Genomic DNA, 25,454 nt, shown 5'->3' on the forward strand with positions numbered 1-25,454 from the left:
TTTTGATATGAATTTGGGGTGTTCTATGTATGATTGAATATTAATGAATACCTGAAGAAATTATTTATAAGGCCAGAATTATTATTTACTAAATTTTAATTGCCAGACCCTTGACCATTCTTCCAACATTTGGAGAGCTCTTCTCTTAGTTTCTACTCCCTCCAAGGGTATCCATTCTATTGGCTATCTTCGCAGACTTTTCCTTGTAACCCTTCAGCAAGGTCTCTCGCAAATATATTAAACGGAATCGGCCCCAGCACCGACCCCTGAGCCATGCCTTAGCAGCCAGTTTTGGTTTCGGCTTCGGCCGGAACCGAACAGCAGGTTTTGGCTGCAGATTCAGTTTCGACCATAACCAAAGAAACACGTTTTAGTTGCCCTCTGTTTCATGTTTAATCAGAACTTTTCTATACCATCTTTTCTGACGAGCAGGGCAAAGCAGTTTGTAAATAATAAATAACAATAATAAACTCCATAAAACGAGAGAACAGAAACGTTCAAGAAGATTCATACACACACTGTGCATGGTCTCAAACCCAGTCCAGGAACACTACCAACAAAAAGCCAAGCCAAAAACTGTGCTTTCAAAGCAGTTTTAAGTGAATATTCTTTTCCAAAGAAACTGGAAGAAAATTTCCATAGGCTGGGAGCGAGAAGATAAAAAGCTGTCTGAAGCTGAGCTTAAGCTGGAGAGGGAAGTCGTTGCTAGAGAATGTGGTAAAGGCGGTTAGCTTTGCGGGGTTTTAAAAAGGTCTAGACGGCTTCCTAAAGGAAAAGTCCATAGACCATTATTAAAATGGACTGGGGAAAATCCACTGCTTATTTCTGGGATAAGCAGCTTAAATGTTTTGTAATTTTTTTGGATATTGCCAGGTATTTGTGACCTGGATTGGCCATGGTTGGAAACAGGATGCTGGGCTTGATGGACCTTTGGTGTGTCCCAGTATGGCACTACTTATGTATTTATGTACGATCTTCATTTGAGGATCAAAGTGCATGGCCAGGAACATGCAACAGAGTCAGGGTAGACAAATAATGAGGCAAGCCTTCATATAACCCCTACGGGATAACGTCAAGATCTTAAACTGATACCGAAAACAGACAGGCCACCAATGCACACGAATAAGAAGAGGCATTGCATGGTCAAATTTACTGGCCTTACAAAGCACCCCGGCTGCTGTATTCTGCAGCAATCGTAACGACTTGAGCTGACAGCGCACAAAACCTGCAAACACACCTTACAGTAATCCAACCAAGTCATAAGCAACACATGTAAGGTCAGAACATAGTAACATAGTAAATGACGGCAGATAAAGACCTGAACGGTCCATCCAGTCTGCCCAACAAGATAAACTCATTTTATATGGTATGTGATACTTTATATGTATACCCGAGTTTGATTTGTCCCTGCCTTTCTCAGGGCATAGATCGTAAAAATCCGCCCAGCACTGTTCCTGTACTAAAAGTTCTGAAGCTCACTCGAACCCCCTTAAAATTTACACTCCAGTCCATCCATATCTATTCAGCCATGATCAGGGCGCAGACCGTAGAAGTCCACCCAGCACTGGTTTTACTCTCAATCTCCGCTAAGATTCCGTAGATCCATTCCTTCTAAACAGGATTCATTCGTGTTTATCTGACTTCCTCACACACTGAAACCAGCCAAGGATCAAAAAAACCTGCTTGTGTTAACCACTGAAACATAAGTTTAAAACAAATCTGAATCAAAACTAACATCCAGATTTTTACAAGCACTGGAGAATCTCACAGAACTGGTACAATTGCAAGAGACCAAAGATGGCCAGTCAACACCAATCGGTACTGCTTCAACCAATCAATTATCTTTGGCAAGCAATGTTGCAATGGCGATAGACTAGGGTCTGATGATGAAGAAGTACAAAGAACCAACAAAATGTTGTCTGCTTATTTTCAAAGAACTTGAGACTTACAAAGGTCGAAGGGTTAGGGTATAGACATGCAGTTGGGGATGTAGCTCAGTGGTAGAGCGCGTGCTTCGCATGTACGAGGTCCCGGGTTCAATCCCCGGCATCTCCACAAATTTTAGTCTTGATGAAAATACTCCTCAATGGGTTAATAAAAGTATTGAGGCACCTCACATCTCACACCTTCCCTTGCGACAAAAATGAATGATTTAACAAGAATGTACCAAGCCATTGAAGAAACGCTACAAAATTAACCAATGGTCTGTCAGGTCAAAGGCAATGCTGTGATCCACTGCTCCCCCCCCCCCCCCCAATCCAGAACTGACCCAATGTCCTCTGAGCTCCCACCAACAGTGCCTCAGCATAGGCTAGAGATTCGGAACCAGTGTGGACACCTGTGAGTTTCTGGAAAGAAGGAATTTCTCCTGAGTCCCATCTTTGTGCCCCTTTCCCTTCCATCTCCCTATCCCACTTCCCCTTCCCTCACCTCCCTTTTCCAATCTTTCTGCCCCATCCTCCTTTCCTTCCCACGTCCCTGTCTCACATCCCCTTCCCTCCCCTTCTCTCTGCCCGTCTTTACTCCCCATGACCGTGCTCTGGCTCTGCTACAACCTCTCCGGTCACTGTTGAGTTGATACTGGGATCTGGATATTCTTTTTAGTATGGGGATGTGGAAAAAAAAGTGGTCTTGGTCTGGCTCTGTCCTCGGTTTTGTTTTGGGTTTTTTTTTTTGGGGGGGGGGGGTGGAGAGAGAGAGAGATAGAACTGGAAAACTGCAAATACAATTTTTGGGGAGAGATGTCTGTCCAAGTCTGTCTACTTCCACATGATATGTAGTCCAACGTAACAAACTTGTCAGAAAGAGAAGGAATGAACCCTTCTCTCCTTTCCACTTTTTCCTCTCATGTCCCCGTTTTCTTCATCTCCCTTAACAGTCAATTCTTTCTCCTGCTCCGATTCTCCCACTTTTTCTGCTCCTCTCCCCGCCACTCTCCACGTCTCTGTCTCCCCCCCCCCCCCCCTTGCTCTCTCTTTCTCCTCCTCCAATGCTGACCAGTGGTGATAGCCAGTGCAGTCTCTTAGTAATAAAGAGACCCAAAAGTGCCAGGGACTCACCTGTCCAGCTCTGTCCCCCTCGGACTGCATCTGTACCTCTCCCTGAGTCTACTTGCCCAAACCTCCCTCCCTACTGTACTGTGTTCAAGAGCAGGGAGGGAAGAGAAAGGAACAAGTTTAATCATAGGTTGTTTGAGTTTTTCCTGTTAAACTGTAATATCCAACACTTCCAGAACAAGACGGGCTGCCTCCCTTTCTCCCCTCCCTGTTCAATGAAATATTATTCCTCTTTTCTTAGAGATTTGAAAGCATGTGGATATGGTGTGGCAATAGAATTAGAGATGAACTGAGAGTCAATTGGTCTCTTCAGTTCTAATCCCCTGCTGTTACTAGCTCCCAGGGGATACATTTTGTTCTGCTGTACCTTGGTTCTAATCCCCTGCTCTGTTACTAGCTTCCAGGGGACACACTTTGTACTGCTGTACCTCAGTTCTAGTCCCCTGCTCTGTTACCAGCCCCCAGGGGACACAATTTGTTCTGCTGTACCTCAGTTCTAATCCCCTGCTCTGGTACCAGCCCCCAGGGGACACACTTTGCACAGCTGTAACTCAGTTCTAGTCCCCTGCTCTGTTACCAGCCCCCAGGGGACACACTTTGTTCTGCTGTACCTCAGTTCTAATCCCCTGCTCTGTTACCAGCCCCCAGGGGACACATTTTGTACTGCTGTTCCTCAGTTCTAATCCTCTGTTCTGTTACTAGCTTCCAGGGGACACACTTTGTACTGCTGTACCTCAGTTCTAGTCCCCTGCTCTGTTACCAGCCCCCAGGGGACACATTTTGTACTGCTGTACCTCAGTTCTAATCCTCTGCTCTGTTACTAGCTTCCAGGGGACACACTTTGTACTGCTGTACCTCAGTTCTAATCCCCTGCTCTGCTAATAGTTCCCACGGGACACAGTTTGTACTGAATTTTGCCCTCCTTCCCACCTCCCTCTTGGCAGCCTTGTTCTCAATAAGCTTGTTGCTTCCAGGTCTTTTTTTTTCCTATTTTGGTCTGACTCCCTAGATCTCCTTAAAAAAAAAAAAAGCTTTGTTCCAATATTCTTGTTTCTGTGGAGTGCTGTGACAAGATAAAAGGTGTATACTTTCTTCTAAGGGACCTTTTGCAAAGGTTGAAAACTATATGGCTCTACATGAAACAACTCCTTTGGATTCTGTAACATGTTAAATGATGACTTAGAAACATGATGGCTGATAAGGGCCAAATAGCCCATTCAGTCTGCCCTTCCTCAGTAACCACTAGCTCCTCCTTTTCCTAAGGGACCCCACATGCCTGTCCCACGCTTCCTTAAATTCTGACACAGTCTTCGTCTCCATGACCTCCACTGGGAGGCCATTCCACGCATCCACCACCCTTTCCGTGAAAGTGTTTTCATAGGTTCCTCCAGTGGCGTAGCCAAGGGTGGGCTTGGATGGGCCCAGGCCCACCCACTTTGGGCTCAGGCCCACCCAGTAGCAGCACACCTATGATGTGGCTTGCAGGGATTCCCAAGTCCCACCAGTTGAAAACTCCCAACAACTGTCCCTCCTGCATACCTTGTAAATAGCAGATCTTCGCCTGCAGTGAGCAGCAGCTGATACATACTACTCACACCAGCCCCACAGCCTTCCCTCTGACGTATTCCTGCCTATGCGGAAACAGGAAGTTGTGTCAATGGAAGGCTATGGGGCCAAAATGAGTGTATTAGTTGCTGCTCACTGCTGGTGAAAATCTGCTATTTAAAAGATATGCAGGAGAGGGGGGATGTTTTGAGAGACCATATAGCATGCAGGTGAGAGAAGGAGAGACCCAATCACTTGTGGGATGGGGCGGGATTCTTCTGCCCACCCATCTTGGGCCCAGGCCCACCCAAAATTGGGTGTCTAGCTACGCCATTGTGTTCCTCCTAAGCATATTTTCTCTCAACGTCTTCCTATGCCCTCTCATTCCAGGGTTTTCCTCCATTTGAAAAAGGCTCATCTCCTGTACATTGATGCCTCTGCGGTATTTAAACATCTCTATCATATCCCCTCTCTCCTTTCTCTCTTCCAGCGTATACATGAGAAGAGACGGCTGAGGGGAGACATGATAGAGGTATATAAAATAATCAGTGGAGTGGAACAGGTGGATGATACCGAAAACAGACAGGCCACCAATGCACACGAATAAGAAGAGGCATTGCATGGTCAAATTTACTGGCCTTACAAAGCACCCCGGCTGCTGTATTCTGCAGCAATCGTAACGACTTGAGCTGACAGCGCACAAAACCCGCAAACACACCTTACAGTAATCCAACCAAGTCATAAGCAACACATGTAAGGTCAGAACATGGTAAATGACGGCAGATAAAGACATGAATGGTCCATCCAGTCTGCCCACCAAGATAAACTCATTTTACATGGTATGTAATTAATACTTTATATGTGTACCCGAGTTTGATTTGTCCCTGCCTTTCTCAGGGCATAGATCGTAAAAGTCCGCCCAGCACTGTTCCTGTACTAAAAGTTCTGAAGCTCACTCGAACCCCCTTAAAATTTACACTCCAGTCCATCCATATCTATTCAGCCATGATCAGGGCGCAGACCGTAGAAGTCCGCCCAGCACTGGTTTTACTCTCCAATTACTGGTGTTGCCACTTGCCACCCAATCTCCGCTAAGATTCCGTAGATCCATTCCTTCTAAACAGGATTCATTTGTGTTTATCTGACTTCCTCACACACTGAAACCAGCCAAGGATCAAAAAAACCTGCTTGTGTTAACCACTGAAACATAAGTTTAAAACAAATCTGAATCAAAACTAACATCCAGATCTTTACAAGCACTGGAGAATCTCACAGAACTGGTACAATTGCAAGAGACCAAAGATGGCCAGTCAACACCAATCGGTACTGCTTCAACCAATCAATTATCTTTGGCAAGCAATGTTGCAATGGCGATAGACTAGGGTCTGATGATGAAGAAGTACAAAGAACCAACAAAATGTTGTCTGCTTATTTTCAAAGAACTGAGACTTACAAAGGTCGAAGGGTTAGGGTATAGACATGCAGTTGGGGATGTAGCTCAGGGGTAGAGCGCGTGCTTCGCATGTACGAGGTCCCGGGTTCAATCCCCGGCATCTCCACAATCGTATTTTAGTCTTGATGAAAATACTCCTCAATGGGTTAATAAAAGCATTGAACAAGACCCTTGAGGCACCTCACACCTTCCCTTACGACAGAAACAACAAGAATGTACCAAGCCATTGAAGAAACGCTACAAAATTAACCAGTGGTCCGTCAGGTCAAATGCAGAAGCTAGCTCCAAAGCCATGCTGTGATCCACTGCTCCCCCAAATCAGAACTGACCCAATGTCCTCTGAGCTCCCACCAACAGTGCCTCAGCATAGGCTAGAGATTCGGAACCAGTGTGGACACCTGTGAGTTTCCGGAAAGAAGGAATTTCGCCTGAGTCCCATCTCTGTGCCCCTTTCCTCCTTTCCCTTCCATCTCCCTATCCCACTTCCCCTTCCCTCACCTCCCTTTTCCAATCTCTCTGCCCCTATCCTACCTTGTTTTCCATCTCCCCCATCCCATTTCCCCTTCCCTCACCTCCCTTTTCCAATCTTTCTGCCCCCATCCTCCTTTCCTTCCCACCTCCCGGTCTCACATCCCCTTCCCTCCCCTTCTCTCTCTCTCTCTGCTCGTCTTTACTCCCCATGACCGTGCTCTGGCTCTGCTACAACCTCTCCGGTCACTGTTGAGTTGATACTGGGATCTGGATATTCTTTTTAGTATGGGGAAGTGGAAAAAAAAGTGGTCTTGGTCTGGCTCTGTCCTCGGTTTTGGGTTTGTTTTTTTTTTTTTGGGGGGGGGGGTGGAGAGAGAGAGAGAGAGAGAACTGGAAAACTGCAAGTACAATGTTTGGGGAACGATGTCTGTCCAATTCTGTCTACTTCCACATTATATGTAGTCCAACGTAACAAACTTGTCAGAAAGAGAAGGAATGAATCCTTCTCTCCTTTCCACATTTTCCTCTCATGTCCCCGTTTTCTTCATCTCCCTTAACAGTCAATTCTTTCTCCTGCTCCGATTCTCCCACTTTTTCTGCTCCTCTCCCCGCCACTCTCCACGTCTCTGTCTCCCCCCCCCCCCTTGCTCTCTCTTTCTCCTCCTCCAATGCTGACCAGTGGTGATAGCCAGTGCAGTCTCTTAGTAATAAAGAGACCCAAAAGTGCCAGGGACTCACCTGTCCAGCTCTGTCCCCCTCGGACTGCATCTGTACCTCTCCCTGAGTCTACTTGCCCAAACCTCCCTCCCTACTGTACTGTGTTCAAGAGCAGGGAGGGAAGAGAAAGGAACAAGTTTAATCATAGGTTGTTTGAGTTTTTCCTGTTAAACTGTAATATCCAACACTTCCAGAACAAGACGGGCTGCCTCCCTTTCTCCCCTCCCTGTTCAATGAAATATTATTCCTCTTTTCTTAGAGATTTGAAAGCATGTGGATATGGTGTGGCAATAGAATTAGAGATGAACTGAGAGTCAATTGGTCTCTTCAGTTCTAATCCCCTGCTGTTACTAGCTCCCAGGGGATACATTTTGTTCTGCTCTACCTCGGTTCTAATCCCCTGCTCTGTTACTAGCTTCCAGGGGACACACTTTGTACTGCTGTACCTCAGTTCTAGTCCCCTGCTCTGTTACCAGCCCCCAGGGGACACACTTTGTTCTGCTGTACCTCAGTTCTAATCCCCTGCTCTGGTACCAGCCCCCAGGGGACACATTTTGTACTGCTGTACCTCAGTTCTAATCCTCTGCTCTGTTACTAGCTTCCAGGGGACACACTTTGTACTGCTGTACCTCAGTTCTAGTCCCCTGCTCTGTTACCAGCCCCCAGGGGACACACTTTGTTCTGCTGTACCTCAGTTCTAATCCCCTGCTCTGTTACCAGCCCCCAGGGGACACATTTTGTACTGCTGTACCTCAGTTCTAATCCCCTGCTCTGTTACCAGCCCCAGGGGACACACTTTGTTCTGCTGTACCTCAGTTCTAGTCCCCTGCTCTGTTACCAGCCCCCAGGGGACACACTTTGTTCTGCTGTACCTCAGTTCCAATCCCCTGCTCTGTTACTAGCTTCCAGGGGACACACTTTGTACTGCTGTACCTCAGTTCTAGTCCCCTGCTCTGTTACCAGCCCCCAGGGGACACACTTTGTACTGCTGTACCTCAGTTCCAATCCCCTGCTCTGTTACTAGCTTCCAGGGGACACACTTTGTACTGCTGTACCTCAGTTCTAATCCTCTGCTCTGCTAATAGTTCCCACGGGACACAGTTTGTACTGAATTTTGCCCTCCTTCCCACCTCCCTCTTGGCAGCCTTGTTCTCAATAAGCTTGTTGCTTCCAGGTCTTTTTTTTTCCTATTTTGGTCTGACTCCCTAGATCTCCTTAAAAAAAAAAAAAAGCTTTGTTCCAATATTCTTGTTTCTGTGGAGTGCTGTGACAAGATAAAAGGTGTATACTTTCTTCTAAGGGACCTTTTGCAAAGGTTGAAAACTATATGGCTCTACATGAAACAACTCCTTTGGATTCTGTAACATGTTAAATGATGACTTAGAAACATGATGGCAGATAAGGGCCAAATAGCCCATCCAGTCCCTCAGTAACCACTAGCTCCTCCTTTTCCTAAGGGACCCCACATGCCTGTCCCACGCTTCCTTAAATTCTGACACAGTCTTCGTCTCCACGATCTCCACTGGGAGGCCATTCCACGCATCCACCACCCTTTCCGTGAAAGTGTTTTCCTAAGTTCCTCCTAAGCATGTTTTCTCTCAACTTCTTCCTTTGCCCTGTCATTCCAGGGTTTTCCTCCATTTGAAAAAGGCTCATCTCCTGTACATTGATGCCTCTGCGGTATTTAAACAGCTCTATCATATCCCCTCTCTCCTTTCTCTCTTCCAGCCTATACATGAGAAGAGACGGCTGAGGGGAGACATGATAGAGGTATATAAAATAACAAGTGGAGTGGAACAGATGGATGTGAAGTGTCTGTTCACACTTTCCAAAAATACTAGGACTAGGGGGCATGCGATGAAACTACAGTGTAGTAAATTTAAAACAAATCAGAGAAAATTTTTCTTCACCCAACACATAATTAAACTCTGGAATTCGTTGCTGGAGAACGTGGTGAAGGTGGTTAGCTTAGCAGAGTTTAAAAAGGGATTAGACGGTTTCCTAAAGGACAAGTCCATAAACCACTACTAAATGGACTTGGGAAAAATCCACAATTCCAGGAATAACATGTATAGAATGTTTGTACATTTGGGAAGCTCGCCTGGTGCCCTTGACCTGGATTGGCCGCTGTCGTGGACAGGATGCTGGGCTCGATGGACCCTTTGTCTTTTCCCAGTGTGGCATTACTTATGTTGAGGTTCATAAGCCTGTCCCCATATGATTTATGACAGAATCCGCTTACCAATTTTGTAGTCACCCTCTGGACTGGCTCCATCCTGTTTATATCTTCTCCATAAGTGCGGTCCCCAGAATTGTACGCAGTATCACCTTTTGGTCATTCTTATGCAGCCAAGCATCCTTCTGGCTTTGACCATCTTTTCTACCTGTTTGGCCTCCTTAAGGGCATCAGACACAATCACCCCCAAGTCCCGCTGTTTGAGGTGGTGGAAATGAAAACGGTAACAGAATTCAAACATGCGTGGGATAAACATAAAGGAATCCTGTTCAGAAGGAATGGATCCTAAGGAGCTTAGCCGAGATTGGGTGGTAGAGCCAGTGGCGGGAGGCAGGGATAGTGCTGGGCAGACTTACACGGTCTGTGCCCTGAAAAGGACAGGTACAAATCAAGGTAAGGTATACACAAAAAGTAGCACATATGAGTTTATCTTGTAGGGCAGACTGGATGGACCATACAGGTCTTTTTCTGCCATCATTTACTATGTTACACAGAAGCACTTCTCCCCAGATATTGTACCTTGCCCTTAGATTCTTATAACCCAAGTGCATGGCCTTCTTAGCGTTAAATTTTCATTGCCAGTTATCGGACCATTCTTCAAGTTTTGCCAGATCTTTCCTCATGTTGTCCACAACCTCTGCGCTGTCCGCCCTATTACAGAGTTTGGTATCATCCACAAAGAGACAAACCTTACCAGACAGCCCTTCTGCAATATCGCTTGCAAAGATGTTAAAAAGAGCCGGCCCAAGGACCGGCCCCTGCAGTACACCACTGATAGCATCCTTTTCCTCAGCGCAATCTCCGTTTACTACTACCCTCTGTCTCCTCCCATTTACATAAGGTCCATCAAGCCCAGCATCCTGTTTCCAACAGTGGCCAATCCAGGTCACAAATACCTGGCAAGATCCCGAAAAAGTTCAATACATTTTATGCTGCTTATCCCAGAAATAAGCAGTGAATTTTCCCCAAGTCCATTTTAGTAACAGTCTATGGACTTTTCCTTTAGGAAGCCATCCAGACCTTTTTTTTAAACCCCGCTAAGCTAACCGCCTTTACCACATTCTCTGGCAACAAATTCCAGAGTTTGAGTGAAGAAACATTTTCTCTGATTCGTATTAAATTTACTGCTTTGTAGCTTCATTGCGTGCCCCCTAGTCCTAACCAGTTTCTAACCCAGTCAGTCACTTTAGGTCCCATCGCGAGGGCACTCAGTTTATTAATCAGACAAATAAAGAAATCACTTTATCCTGTAGGGTAGCTAAGGTTGCACCTGCCACTGTGCATGTTACCTGCTCTCCCTCCCTTATTTTTTGTAAGGATTGTGCTTGCTGCTCCCTCTCCCATATATATTTTTTAAAATTTTGTGTGTCATTCATTTCGATTTAGTCCATACCTTTTTCAGAGGTAGATGAAGGTGAGTTACACTTTGTACTAAGGCAAAGGAGGAGTGACCAGCTCATGATCACAAGGAACAGTAGTGTGATTTGAATTAAGCTTCCCTGGTTGTTAGACTGGTGCTCTACTCCTCCACTCTACTTGTGCTTTGAGGGGACATACTCTCTGCCCTTTTATTCCATCCTCTTACAGAGCTGCCAAATTACCCATTTCAGGAGGGAGACTTGTTGGCCAGTCCTGGATTCCTGCCAACCTCATTCTGGTGCATTATGGGACCTGCAGCACTGATTCCAGTGGATAGAACCATGGACTACGAATGCTACACTGCTTTGGGAGGGAACTTTAAAACCAGGACCCGCTGGCAGCTCTGCTCTTGCCCTAGGGTTCCCAAACCTGGTCCTGGAGGCACCCTAGCCAGTCAGGTTTTCAGGATATCCACAATGAATATTCATGAGAGAGATTTGCACACCAAGCCTGTAGGGATCATCTGTATTTGTCCCATGCCTTTTTGAATACTGTTTTTTTTTTGTCTCCACCAATTCCTTTGGAATAAATAGTCCTACCAACTTACCAGCACTGGTTTACATCCCAGAGCAGTGTGGGATCTGTAGATCCTGATTCTACCCAGGTCCTATCATGTACCACATTCGGGGTGTCAGAAATCCAGGACTGGCCAAAAATGTCCGTATTGCAACTTAGTAAGTTATCAGTACAGAGATGCCAACTTACCCAGTTCCAGGCAGGAGATTTTTTTCGGTCCTGGATTTCTGACCACCCCATCCAGGTGCATGATGGGACTCGCAGCACTGATTTCAGTGGGCAGGATCAGGCACTACAAATCCCACATCCCACACTGATTTAGGATGTAAGTTCAAAACCAGACAGTGGTGTTCCTAGGTCGGCTGCCACCCAGGGCGGATTGCCGCTGCGCACCCCCCCCCCCCCCCGGTGCAGCGGCATCCATCCCCCCAGGGTGCAGCACGACACCCCCCCCCCCCAGTGCAATGACACCCCCTCTGGCGCAATGACCCCCCCCCACCGGGTGCATTCTTAGCTGCAGAGAGCAGCCGCACGACTGTCGGCTCCACTGGCTCCCTCTGCCCCGGAACAGGAAGTAACCTGTTCCGGGGCAGAGGGAGCAGGGAACCAGCGGAGCCGACAGGCGCGCGGCTGCTCTCTGCACCCCTCCAGCAGCGTGCACCCGGGCCGGACCGCCCCCACCGCCCTTACTACGCCACTGAAACCAGAACAGTCCAAAAAGTCTCCAGCCCAGAACTGGGTAACTTGAAATCTCTGCCAGGAAATGTATTATGTTTTTTTTTTTTTTAAGAGTGAGCCAAAAAAGAGTCAGATATTTGATGATTTCAACCACACTTTTAATAAGTTTTATGTAGCTTTTCATATAGATACTAGTGGTGGTTTTTTTTTTTAAGCCTAGGGTATACACCTTACATTTTTGATGCAACCTACATAACAATGTAAGCTCTCTTGAGCAGGGACTGTCCTTCCCCATGTTTAAACTTGTACAGCGCTGCGTAACCCTGGCAGCGCTATAGAAATGCTAAGTAGTAGTAGTAGTAAATTATGTCATGTTGTTGCCTATAGCTGTCAAAAGAGAACACCAATAATGGCTTTCAGTCAGATTTAGCAGGACTTAAATAAGCTTTTGGCAGCAGGAAAAAGATATTTTTTTCAGAAATTCGGATGCACAACTGTTTGATTTGCTACTTTTCAGAGCTCAGGGGACTGGAAATCACCCCAGTGTCTTGCAGGCAGGTTCTAGAGGGAGTGTTTCATTACCCGAGCCAAGTGGGAATTGGTTCCAGGTGTTGGGAAGGGGGAGGGGAGTATAAAGGATCCTGAGAAGGGTTCATTCTCTATGTGCTGGGGGGGTATAGAATCAGGATGGGGCAGAGAGTGAGGCTGGGATTTGGGCTGCTGGTGTGGTTGGTTGCTGACCTGATCAGCGCTAGTTCCTTGGGCTCTCTACAGAGGGACTCGTTAGCAGGAACCCTATCCGGCAGTGATCTCTCTGAACCCAGATCTCATGTGCACGTTCCTTGGATCCGTCTTAGTGGGCCCCGGGATGTGACGATGCACCCCATCACAGTTCAGTGTAAAGAGGCTAAGATATTAGTGACAGTAAGGAGGGATCTGTTTGGTACAGGGCGCTTGATCAAAGCTACAGATCTCAGCCTGGGTCCAGCTTCCTGTAAGCCCACAAGTTCTGGGGCAGGAGAAACCGTCACCTTTGAGGTTGGACTCCATGAGTGTGGCAGCATCTTACAGGTAAGATCTTCTTATTGGCTTATGTAGAAATATTAAGTGGTGAACTTAAGTGTATGGGGCTATAGTGAGCTTGAAATGGATTGAGGGAATAAATCTTGCTACTGTCTTGCCCTCCTAGTTACATTGCTGGCAGGTTTAAGTGCCAATAAAAGTTGGGGGTGGTTGTGTGTAACTGCTTTTTCATCTGATATGGGTTTCTGGCTGGAGCTCTGGAGCTGTAATGGAATATTGCAAATAAGTTCATCTACCTGGTGTCCCGAGACTGGCTTTTAAGGCCACATCTCCCCTATCTATAGGAGTGAACCCCAGTTTCCTGTGTAGCTTTCCCTGTATTCTGCAGCGCATTTGACCTCCTCATGCAGTCTTAACTCTGGCCCAGCAGTAATCTGAACAACTTTAGTCCCTGTTGTTGAATTTCTTTCCCACCCATTCCTAAAGTGCAGCACTCTTTATCTGTATTTTTTTTTCCTCCTGTTGCCCCACACCTGACCAATGTTTAAAGCAATACAGCTGGAAGTACTGCATTTGTGCTACTTAATGAGTTGGGTGAAGTAATCAAAATGATTGAATGTGTTTGGCCCAGTGGTCTAAGGTGCCAGTTAAGCATGGGGTCTTCTGGTCTCCAAGTGGTGGTGTGGGTTCAAATCCCACTTCTGTCAGGCTGAACTTTTCATATGAATGTCTGTCTTTAGGAACCTTTGGTCTTTCCCAGTATGGCAATACTTTTATGTACTTATAGACCATTATTGAATGGGCTTGGGGAAAATCCACTATTTCTGGGATAAGCAGTATAAAATGTTTTGTACTTTTTTTTTTTTTTTTTGGGGGGGGGGGGGGGTCTTGCCAGTTATATTGTGACCTGGATTTTCCACTGTTGGAAACAGGATGCTGGGTTTGATGGACCTTTGGTCTTTCCCAGTATGGCAATACTTATGAATGCCCCTGCTAATTGCTGCAGGAGACCCCAGATTAGGTTGGAGCAAATCTTAAGATCTGCTCGTCAAATGTAGCCTTTGGTCTGGCAGAGGCTGCTGTTGAGTTGTCCAGCACAGAGCACCAGACCCACAATTAGGAAAACAGTTCAAAATACCACTGCTGCTTCGTGGTCAAGTTGCTCAACCCTGTGTTGCCTCGGGTACAAACCTAAGGAATGGGGAAATACCTACTGCAGTTGTGTAGCCAAGGGTGGGCCCAGGCCCACCCAGTAGCAGCACACCTATGATGTGGCTGGCAGGAATTCTTCCCAAGTCCCACCAGCCGAAAACTCCCAACAACTGTCCCTCCTTCATATCTTGTAAATAGCAGATCTTCGCCTGCAGCAAGCAGTGACTGATACGTGTTGTGGGGCCAACATGAGCAGTGTGTATTAGTTGCTGCTTGCTGCCGGTGAAAATCTGCTATTTAAAAGGTATGCGGGGGGGGGGGGGGGTGTTTGAGAGACCATATGGTATGCAGACAAGAGAGGGAAAGACCAAATCACTTGTGGGACAAGGCAGAGTTCTTCTGCCCACCCAAAATTGGGTGTCTGGCTACGCCCCTGACCTACTGCACATGAATGACTCGTGTGTGTGTGTGTGTGAGAAATTCAAAACAAATCTGCAACATCTCTCTCCAAGTTCATGCTCCTGGTAGCCATCAGCACACCTAACATTAAGGTCTTCATTTTTGTCCCAGGAGGAGTAACCTTGAGTTTAATATCCCCCAAGCATTTTGAAATTCTGGCTCCGATAACAGATTTCAGTGTGTTGGTCCACTAATTTAGACAGCAGAACTGCTTAGTATACCTGATTCTAGCCAGGGGGTTAAAATAAATCAACACTATGGTGTTTATATTCTGCAAGGACCAGTTTCTCTCAAGACTGTAGATTGATCTTTTATGAAGAAAGGTGCTGATTGAAGAGTAGGAAGAATTAATCTGCTTTCAAGTTGGTGGTTGCTCTTAATAGTGGCATATAGTGACACCTAGTGGTGATGTTACATATTGCATGCTCATTCCAGTTAGCTCTCCAAACTGGAACTGGCACCATGAGCACCCATCTACAAAGGGATTTCCCCCTTTGGTTTAGACCTTCTGGGATTCCTTCCAATTATGAACACAGAATCAAGCCAGTAGTCTCTTCACCAGGCTATTTAGGATGAACAGGGGTAGCCGTCTCTGGCCACGATGTGCACCCTTCACAGGCATGGGTCCCCTGCTACCGGGAACTATGAAGTCCATAGTGCAGAGCTGAGCACTAGATGGCAGCATTCTTGATTGTGCTGGATCTTGTAGTGTTCAGAACTGGGTAAGACTGCTCCTTGCAGCTTAAGGGTTCAAAGCACCCAGTATCTCTCATGTATCATGACTTGTGGAGGAAGGGAGGATCTTTAAGACTTAACACTTACAATGGCATCACTATGGTATACCATGTAACAAAAGCACAGTAGTAAATTTGAAAACAAATTGGAGAAAATTCTTCACTCAATGTGTAATTAAACTCTGGGATTTGTTGCCAGAGAATGTGGTAAAAGCAGTTAGTTTAAAAAGGTTTCAATAGTTTCCTAAAGTCCATAAGACATTATTAAAATGACTTGGGGGGGGGGGGGGGGGGAGAAATCCACTGCTTATTTCTAAGATAAGCAGCATGCAATTAATTGTACTGTTTTGGGATTTTGCCAGGTAGTTGTGACCTGGATTGGCCACTTTGGAAACGGGATGCCAGGCTTGATGGACCTTTGGTCTGCCCCAGTATGAGAATACTTAAGCTCTGGAACTTGCCAGAGGATGTAGTAATGGCAGTTAAGCATATCTGGTTTTAAAAAGTTTGGGACGGTTCCTGGAGGAAAAGTCCATAGTCTGCTATTGAGACAGACAAGGGGAAGCAACTGCTTGCCCAGGGATTTGGGTTTCTGCCAGGTTAGCCACCGTTGGGAACAGGATAATGGGCTAGATGGCCCATTGGTCTGACCCAGTATGGCTACTCATGTTCTTAAGGTTGATCATGACTTATTGTCATGTAAACACAACTTTTTACTTTTTTTAGGCATGTAGAAGGAATTAGTAGCCACTTGGTGGTAAGATCTAAAAACACTTGCTCTTATGAAGCCATGTGTATCATGAGTTTGAGTAAAGCATGGATTGTGTACTTAACATGCACTCCAAGTGTGTACAAGATGCAAGTGCTTACATGTACTAGCAAAGGTACAAAATGCATGGACTTAAGTCATGTAGGTATGACTTGTGTGTCTTCACATGGCATCTAACTTAACAGATCTATGCATACAATACACCATTTACTTAATGTGCTTGATGGTACCTTGATGACTTGCGATTCATTGTTTTCACTGCAGCTGCTGTTGGTCACTCTAGTTGACTACCACATATAGCTAATAATCTGGTTCTGACCATGCATTGGGTCTTCATGCTGCTCATTTGCTAATGGGCTTGGTGAAACATGGCGTTAGTGTTGGGATGCTCTTGATAACAGGCTGAACACGAGAAGGAAGCAGTTACAGAATAAATCCAAGGATGAGGGAAGCTCATGGTACTAGATGTCCTCCAACCTGGTTGAGCAGAGGAAACTGTCAAATTTTTGGTAGATTTCAGCAGAAATAAGTGAAACGGCACATTCTGTACCAGGAACAAGCAAAGGTATTTTGGGTAGATGGTCAAGAATCACTTAAACCTGCTGCTGATGAACAGATGCTGACAGTTCTTAAAATTTCTAAGATTTTGCAGCATAATCGAATACTATGTCCACGATGGTAATGTTGGTGCTATCTCTATTTTTGCAGTTCTATGCTGCACCTAAGGTAGTTTCTCTTCAACACTTGGGCATAACATTTCTAGTGTTTCAAGCCTGTGGATACAAAAACATCCACTAAATAGGAAGCAACTTCAAAGACAATGGATGGCCAAGCCTGGTCTACAATGGTGTTTCCCAAGTCCAGTCCTGAATACCCCTTGCCAGTCAGGTTTTCAGGATATCCACAATGAATATGCATGAAAGACTTGCATATAATGGAGGAAGAGTATGTAAACCAAGTTTGCGCATATTCATTGTGGCTTGTGGCCATCTTGAAAACCTGACTGGCAAGGGATATTCAGGACTGGACTTGAGGGAAGCATTGGTCTCTAGAAAGTCCTTGCTCAGTCATTGAGGGCTGCAAACGGACCAGGTTTTCAGGATATCCCTAATGAAAAATGCTTGCCAACTACATCCATTGTATGCGGATCTTGGGCCTATTAGGGATATCCTGAAAACCTGGTCTGTCTCCAGCACTTGAACCTGGATAAGCCTGTTCTGAGCTAAATATTATTATAGGACCCTTCAAGCTAGAAATGCAGCATCCCAGGGCCTACTAATCTGGGAGCGCTTGAAGTGCTGGGAATGAACTGAGTCTTTGTTATAACTACAAAATGTGTACACACGGCTAACATGTCTCCATTTGCACGGGTTTCCTTAAACTAGAGCTTACTTTCAGGGGGTAGATGGTCTCAGGAATAGAGGAGTTAAGCTTTAACTGATCTGCCATAAGTACCTGGCTAGCCTTTAGTGCCACTAACATCCTTTATGTATGGGCAGGATAGCTACAAATGGTGAACTGTTAACAATACCCTTGTGCTGTAGGGGAGGTGATGATAAAACAAGTTTCTCTTAATCTTTCCAGATGACACAGGACTTGTTGACATACAGTACACACCTGTCCTACAAGCCAAAGCCTTCAGATAGCCAAGTTATTGTCAGGAGCAATCCAGCTGTGGTTCCTATTCACTGTACTTATCCAAGGTGAGGAAACGAGCCATTAATGTTCCATCCTCTTGTCATGGCTACTAAACACATGACTGACTTCAACCCTGGGTTTTCTTCCTTTTGTAGAACTGGCAATGTCAGCAGTAAGGCCATCAAGCCTACATGGGCACCTTTCAGCTCTACAATCTCTACAGAAGAAAGGCTGGCCTTCACCTTGCGTCTGATGAACGGTTAGTAAGGAAGTAGATACTGATTTTTTTTTTTGCAGGCAGTTTCCTGCTCGTGCTCATCTTCAGATCTGAACTTGTAGATGACTGGAGTGCTGAGAGAACTTCCACTGTGTTCTACCTGGGTGAAGAACTCCACATTGAGGCTTCAGTCAATGCTGGAGACCACATACCTATGACCATCCTTGTTGACAACTGTGTGGCTACAGTATCTCCAGACAAGGATTCCAACCCCAGATACAACATTGTTGACTTCTATGGGTAAGACCCTGCACCATGTCATGAACGTTTGTAAAAATGCTCCCAACTATATACCAGTTAGCAATGGCTATTATGTTCTTAGATGCCTGGTGGATGGAAAGCAGGAGGACTCTTTCTCTGCCTTCAGGTCCCCACGGATGCAGTCTGAGAAGATCCAGTTCACGGTTGATGCCTTCAGATTTGCTGGAGATACAAAGTCTTTGGTAAGACTGTAGTAAATTCATCCATATGGAAAACTTTAATTTGCATTAAGTAAAAAGCAACAAAGTTAGACATTCACTAGCAGCAGGGGATTTAAATTGGGTATGCATATTACTCCTGGAGAAAGTCTATTGTCCTTAATGCAACTGGGATAAGGGCAAAACAAACTGTGACCTCAGATACAGAATTCCCCAAGCACCCTCTCCCCAAATGAGACCTTGGCTTACTCCATCAGAATACAGCTGCTCTGGATTTGCCAACTGGACTGCTACAAGAGCAATATCTTGGCTGTTACCTGAACATATTGATATTCCTTTACTTGAATCCCCTGCAATGGAGTAGATTTCGAGGCCTATCTAGCTACAAGGTAGCATGGCCAATGCAACTAGTTCTGGTCACCCAGTCTAAGGGACCTATACACACTACACAATACAGGATCCTTCCAAGGAGTAAGCCCAACTATATAACTTCACAGAACCAGCCAGTTGAAAAAACACTGGACTGACTACTTGGGCAAGTTGGAAGGGATCCCTCCATCTTAAATACCAAGGCTTCATAAACAGGTCTAGACTCGTCATGCTTCCAGAACATCAATACTGGATATCCTGAACTGGCTACAATGGGTTATAGGAACAGCAGCAAAGTATCAGGGGCTTGGAGGACATACTAAGAGCAGAGGGCATAACCTCTTTAACTGGCCCATTAGAAAAGGTACAAAAACTGCAAAAGTTGCATCTATCAAAAGTCCTGGTTTCCAAGTTGGACTTTGATACTTGCAGAAGTGTGGTCATTAAAGTGACATGCTAGACAATGTATACTGGCCCCTTTCAAACTCTATGGTATAGACCCTCCCTTGCCTATGCAAAGACTGCTGTAAACACTACCTCTACCTACAATAGCCCCACACCTGGCAACTAACAACCTGAACAGGCATTAGTGCCCACAAAAAAGGCTTTGAAATCTAGGTATCTGCTTGGTTCATCCACACAACTTATAGCTTTCTCCACTTGTTTGGTGCTTAAACTGAAAAGGTGGGAGCAGTATTGCCATAGAATAGACATCTTGCTAGTCATATCTGTAACATAGTAGATGACTGCAGAAAGACCTGCACTGTCCATCCAGTCTGCCCAACAAGATAAACTCATATGTGCTACTTTTTGTGTATACCTTACCTTGATTTTTACCTGTCCTTTTCAGGGCACAGACCGTATAAGTCTGCCCAGCACTATCTCCACCTCCCACCACCGGTTCTGGTTTTTTCTGCATCTACCTACAGCTTTTCATCTCTTTTCCTCACTCTGGCCCTCACATTCTCCTTTCTCTTATTCCCCAGTCTTTCACTAGCTTTTTCCTCTCACATTGCCATTCAGCATCTCCTCTATCTGTAACCTAGGTATTGCTATGATCTCTCCCCCCCCCCCCCCCCCCCCCCCCCCAAAAAAAAAAAAAGCTCTGAATATCTGCAGTACTGTTAAGGACTTTAACTTCACATTCTTTTTCAGATCTACATTACCTGTAGCTTGAGGGCTGTTGCAATTGATCAGGCCCCAGATCCATTACACAAGGCTTGCTCGTTCAGCAAAGTCAACAGCGTGTGAGTAACTAAAAGTTAAGCCCTAAGCAGGTGGCCAGAGCTTTTTAAAATAGTCAATGCCATTCTCGTCTCTTTCTAGCTGGTTTCCAGTAGAAGGTCCTCGTAATATCTGCAGCTGCTGTGATATTGAGAACTGTGGTAATCCTGAAGATCTAACCAGGAGGCTAAGACCTTTCTTTCCAGTTCCTAGAAGGGTTGGAAGAGCAGCACCATCGGCCTCTGGTAGGTGTCATAACCTAAGTACCCCCTTGTCTGTGCTTTAACAAGCACTAACTTATCTTGATAGCATGGACTATCGGCCCTGGCATAGAAACATTACATGCTCATGCAGTCCACTAAGTTGGAGACTTCTTGCCCTTGGAGCCTGGTTTAAGCAACATTCACCTCCTTAGCTGCCTTCACCTAACAAATACAAAGTGCAAATGACCTGGGTGGAAGATCTGGTACCTCTGTATCCTGGTTTGAGTAAAAGGCCTAACAATGTTACAACTTTGGTGCTGTTGGATCTGAAATTGTTTTATTTTAATTTGGCAGTGTGCAAGCTTAAAGCTGGACAAGACGAGGGAGGTTGTGGCGGGGCTTAAAATAGCTATCAATGGAGGCTGTAACAGCACAGACAATGCAAATTATGCATACACTCAACAGGTTAGGAAGACCACAGGTCAAGACCCACAATAGGACAGACAGGCTCAAAGGTGTAAACTGACTGCAGTCACCACAACAGGATCCAGACAGCTAGTTCACTGACCTGGATAACCTTTTATTCTAAACCTGCAATGTAGCAGATTCTATAGCTTCTAGAAATTAACTATCCTCTTTTAGGTATTTCATGTAAAACAGTACAAAATTTATGCTTTAATGTGGTGGTTTTTAGTATGGTACTTTTATTTTTGAGTGGTAAAGTTAAAAGTACACAGCTGTGGTGGACTTTGGTCCTGACGAACTGAGTTCGATTCCCACTTCAGGCACAGGCAGCTCCTTGTGACTCTGGGTCAAGTCACTTAACCCTCCATTGCCCCATGTAAGCCGCATTGAGCCTGCCATGAGTGGGAAAGCGCAGGGTACAAATGTAACAAAAATAAAATAGATACTATTGGAGATTCTGCATGGAATGTTGCTACTATTGAGATTCTACATGGAATGTTGCTATTCCTCTAGCAACATTCCATGTAGAAGGCTGCGCAGGCTTCTGTTTCTGTGAGTCTGACGTCCTGCACGTATGTGCAGGACGTCAGACTCACAGAAGCAGAAGCCTGCGCGGCCACATTGGTGATCTGCAAGGGCCGACTTCTAGTGGAATAGAATCTCAAATAGTAGCAACAGTGGAGGAGTGGCCTAGTGGTTAGGGTGGTGGTTGGTGCTGAGGAACTGAGTTTGATTCCCACTTCAGGCACAGGCAGCTCCTTGTGACTCTGGGCAAGTCACTTAACCCTCCATTGCCCCATGTAAGCCGCATTGAGCCTGCCATGAGTGGGAAAGCGCGGGGTACAAATGTAACAAAAAAATAAATACCAAACCTTTAGGCATATTACCCACCACTGCTTAACTCACAGTAAGAGATCTGGAGGCATGCCAGCAATGGCTCCTTAGATATCTGGCCCTACTGCAAGGGGCACAAAGGCTAGCACTCTATCGCTAGACAAAGGGTGATAGTCTCACCCCACCAACTCGAAGCATGTGATGTCTCGCTGGCATGCTCCAGCAGTCAAAGTGCATAAGTTTGAGGTGCCTCCTAGTCTAAATATCTCACTGGTCATATTTGCAGATTTGAATTTGCCTTTTGAAGCCCAGCTGGAAGATGTTGTGATGGGACCGCTCCTTATCCTGGATGGGGCCAGACCTCCAGCTATGAGTAAAGACCAAGCTTCAGGTGCTGGAGGGGTAGCAGAGCTGGTGCTAATGGCCGTGGTTGGCGTATTATCTTGTATGGCTTTTGTGGGATCTTTATTTCTGTGCCAAAGAAGGAAGGTGGTCTCGGCCTCTACATGATGTGATCTTCAAAAGAATAAATGTCAAACTTCATGTACTGTCTCTATTTCGCCTTAATCCAAGTGTAATTACCTAGACTACATAAGCTGGACCACTAGGTAGGCCTAGAGCTAGGACTATGTCTAGTGTTCAGTTTAGTGCAAATAGTCCCTCCAGATTGGACGACAAGACAGAGCAGAATCCCTGTCTGCCCCATAACTAGTTTTTGTTTTCTCATAAGTGAATATGGAAAACAATGGTAACCCCCCTTACAAAAAAATCCTCATGCCTTGCCTATTCTCTATTCTCTTTAAAATACAGTATTGGTTTAATGCTAACCAGCAGTGTGTGAAGCCAGAAAACAGGAGGAGAACAGAACAAACCTTAATGGCAATATGATACCTCAGGGGTGATGTTGGATATGCCAGATCAATAAAGGCTGGATAATGAGACTATAGTATAGCCAAACCTTGGGTCTTTCTCTTACAAGACAGTAAGTCTCAATGATATACAGACTTCTAAAGACAAAATGAGAAGTGTAAAACTTGAAGAAATAACATACTGATGTGTTGACCTTAAAGGAACCTTTTCAGTCGCATCTTGAGCCCTCGTACTGGCATAGGTGAAAGTACAACTTTTTTCCCCATGCTAGGTAAAAAAAAAAACATCCAACACATCTCATTTGAAATCTTTCTCTTGAGGAAGATGCCTTTAAACAGGGTAGCTATTGCGCATACACTGCAAAGAACAGTTGTGGGTCTGAAATCCTGTTCTATTATTGTAAAAGCAGCCAGCCAGCAATTGGAATACCTGTGTGTAGTAGTCTCAAAGTGGAAAACTGATTTTTCAAGCAGTCTTAATATAAGGTAATACTCTTCTTGCATTTGGATTATTTATAGGCAGTGGAGTAGCCACGGGTGGGCCAGGGCCCACCCATTTATGGCTCAGGCCCACCCAACAGTAGCACACGTTTAGTGGTAACTGGTGGGAATCCCAAGCTCCGCCAGCTGAAGATTTTCCCCTGATGGTACCGAAAACGCTACTCGCCACAACACCGGCGCCTGCGCACGCTCAGTTTTCAGTGCATGCCTGCTGCCAAGGTGGAAAGAAGCGTTTTCCCACCAGCTGAGATTTTTTTTTGGAGGGGGGGGGGGGAGAACACTTGGTGCCCACCCAAAATCTGTTGTCTGGCTACGCCCCTGTTTATAGGGTAAGAAGATGAAAAACGCTGCTTCTGATTAGCTGCATAGTACCATTGGGCCAGAAAAATATGGCCACTTTACTTCTGTTTCCCCTAGATTTTAACTTTTCTTTTCTTTTTTTGAGGGGGGGGGTACACTTATTGTCCTGAAGTATAAAGCCCTGCTAGTCACACTACGCCTTTCTCTGGTTTTTGTTGATTGTAGTGGAAATATAGTCCTCTGCTTTTGCGGTGCTCCTTCCTTTTACAGTTTGGAACCATTTTGGGTAAATTCATCTGTACACTCTATTGCATTTGTATCCCACATTTTCCCACCTCTTTGTGGGCTCAGTGTGGCTTACAATAAGATATGAATAATGGAAATACATTTGTTACAACTTGGTTATAGGTTACATTGTACAAGTTTTGTGAAACCATCGAAGTATCATTAAGAATATAACAATGGGACATCAACATTGAAACGTTGGAAAGAGACAATATCTAGGGGTCAGCGCCAATTGGCACTTATGTGGCTGCCTCCCGTGTTTTGAAAATCAGGTCCATAATCTTCAAGGCCATTGTTTTCAGCCTTAGAAAATCAAACTTCCTTCATTTGACTGATACAGACTTTTCATTTCTCCCTTATCCTCTGCTAGACCCTTCAGTATTGCATTCAGCTCTGGTCTCCGTATCTCAAAACGAGATAGTGGAATTAGAAGAGACTAAAATGGGGATGGAACTCCTCTCATATGAGGAAAGGCTAAAGAGGCCAGGGCCCTTCAGCCTAGAAAACAGACAGCCGAGGGGAGACATGATTGAGGTCTACAAAATCCTGAGTGGTGTAGAATGAGTAGAAGTATATATATATTTTTTTTGTTCCAAAAGTACAAAGACTAGGGGACACTCGAAGTTACATGGAAATGCTTTTAAAACAAATAGGAGGAAATATTTATTCACTTAACTCATCCTTACACTAGTGAAGTCTTGTGCATGAGGTATGATTACCAAGAATGAGGTTGAAGCCTGCAAAAAAAAAAAACCCAATGCTCCATATGCATTCTTCAAGGAGGTATAGAGAATAAAATTACTCAAAGCAAAAGCCTCATCTACAATTATTCATACCTGGATGAAATTGGCCACAAAGGGAGAATTCTAGAATGCTTTGCTTAAATATGTATATTTTATAACCTTGATAGAGGTCCAGTAGCACAGGATAGTCATGTCTGGATGCTAAGTTTTACAATAAAATCTCACATTCATCTCTTGGTAACTGAGCCTTGTGTGAAAGGAATTAAGGGTTATGAGAAGTAATGGTTACAGGATGAATTTTCTTTAGCCGGAGTTAAAACAAGGTTTTTAGGCAATCTGTTCTTATGTCATAATACAACATTGAGGTATGAAACCAAACTAATTTTGGGTCTCTAACAGTAACTGGCATTTCCTGAACAAGTGTCCAGCTGCCCTCCCTCCCCATCGATGTTGCCTGTTGATGCCCACTCAACAACAACAACAACAATAATAATCTTATTCAACAGCATTAAACTTGTAGGATACTTAAAACAAGCCAACAGTCTGATCTTCCTCCAATAGCACTGTCTTCCACCTGTACATTAGCTAACATAGGCAAAATCTTTTGCTAGAATAGACTTCATCCTTAAGTTGATTAGGTAGGTCATAGCTACCCTGCCTGCCACTATTGATATAGATGGAAGGACAGCTAGCACCCTTAAGGATGGTGAAGTTGAAAGCAGAGCCTGTCTAGACAGCAATGGAGAGACCTTGTGCGGAATAAATGTAATGTGGTAGGCAGAGATGAACCTTTTTCATGTTCGGATCAATCCCTCTAGTAGAAAAGTAGGGTTAGCTTGGATCTAAACTCAGAGCTAGTCCCAATGCTTGACTGCACTACAGTTTAATAAATCTTACAGACCGAGAGCAAACCTGGCTTAGTTAGCTCACTGAACAGCTGAGCTTGTACTAAGAGCTGGCTGCTCTTTTATAAATACTGTGTGCTCATAGGGCAGAGATTTTCCAAAACTGGTCCTGGAGGCAGCTCAGCCAGTCAGGTTTTCAGGATAATCCACACTAAATATTCAAAATTAGATTTGCATGCACTGCCTCCACTGCG

At 45.0% G+C, this 25,454-nt stretch overlaps 1 protein-coding gene and 2 non-coding genes across 3 annotated transcripts; all 3 read left to right on the forward strand.

Moving 5' to 3' along the window:
* The first annotated feature begins 1,983 nt into the window (after nucleotides 1-1,983).
* On the forward strand, nucleotides 1,984-2,055 carry TRNAA-CGC. Its single transcript has one exon. It is a non-coding gene; the product is annotated as a tRNA-Ala (tRNA).
* Nucleotides 2,056-6,088: 4,033 nt separating this feature from the next.
* TRNAA-CGC lies at nucleotides 6,089-6,160 on the forward strand. The gene has a single exon. It is a non-coding gene; the product is annotated as a tRNA-Ala (tRNA).
* Nucleotides 6,161-12,765: 6,605 nt separating this feature from the next.
* LOC115457476 (zona pellucida sperm-binding protein 3-like) lies at nucleotides 12,766-22,200 on the forward strand. Its single transcript, XM_030186894.1, has 8 exons — nucleotides 12,766-13,162; nucleotides 17,813-17,931; nucleotides 18,022-18,125; nucleotides 18,206-18,383; nucleotides 18,466-18,586; nucleotides 20,087-20,178; nucleotides 20,258-20,400; nucleotides 21,944-22,200. Exons 1-8 carry the CDS (start codon nucleotides 12,779-12,781, stop codon nucleotides 22,165-22,167), a joined length of 1,365 nt encoding a protein of 454 aa, XP_030042754.1. The 5' UTR covers nucleotides 12,766-12,778; the 3' UTR covers nucleotides 22,168-22,200.
* Nucleotides 22,201-25,454: the final 3,254 nt, after the last annotated feature.

This window comes from Microcaecilia unicolor, chromosome 14 (assembly GCF_901765095.1).
Source record: "Microcaecilia unicolor chromosome 14, aMicUni1.1, whole genome shotgun sequence".
Taxonomy (NCBI): domain Eukaryota; kingdom Metazoa; phylum Chordata; class Amphibia; order Gymnophiona; family Siphonopidae; genus Microcaecilia; species Microcaecilia unicolor.

What these genes read in the sequence shown, in the direction of transcription:
- LOC115457476 (XM_030186894.1), top strand. Translation starts at nt 12,779, where the DNA reads ATGGGGCAGAGAGTGAGGCTGGGATTTGGGCTGCTGGTGTGGTTGGTT. An exon ending in CACCTTGCGTCTGATGAACG is followed by an intron (nt 18,126 to 18,205) that starts GTTAGTAAGGAA and finishes CTGAACTTGTAG; the next exon opens with ATGACTGGAGTGCTGAGAGA. An exon ending in AGCAGCACCATCGGCCTCTG is followed by an intron (nt 20,401 to 21,943) that starts GTAGGTGTCATA and finishes TCATATTTGCAG; the next exon opens with ATTTGAATTTGCCTTTTGAA.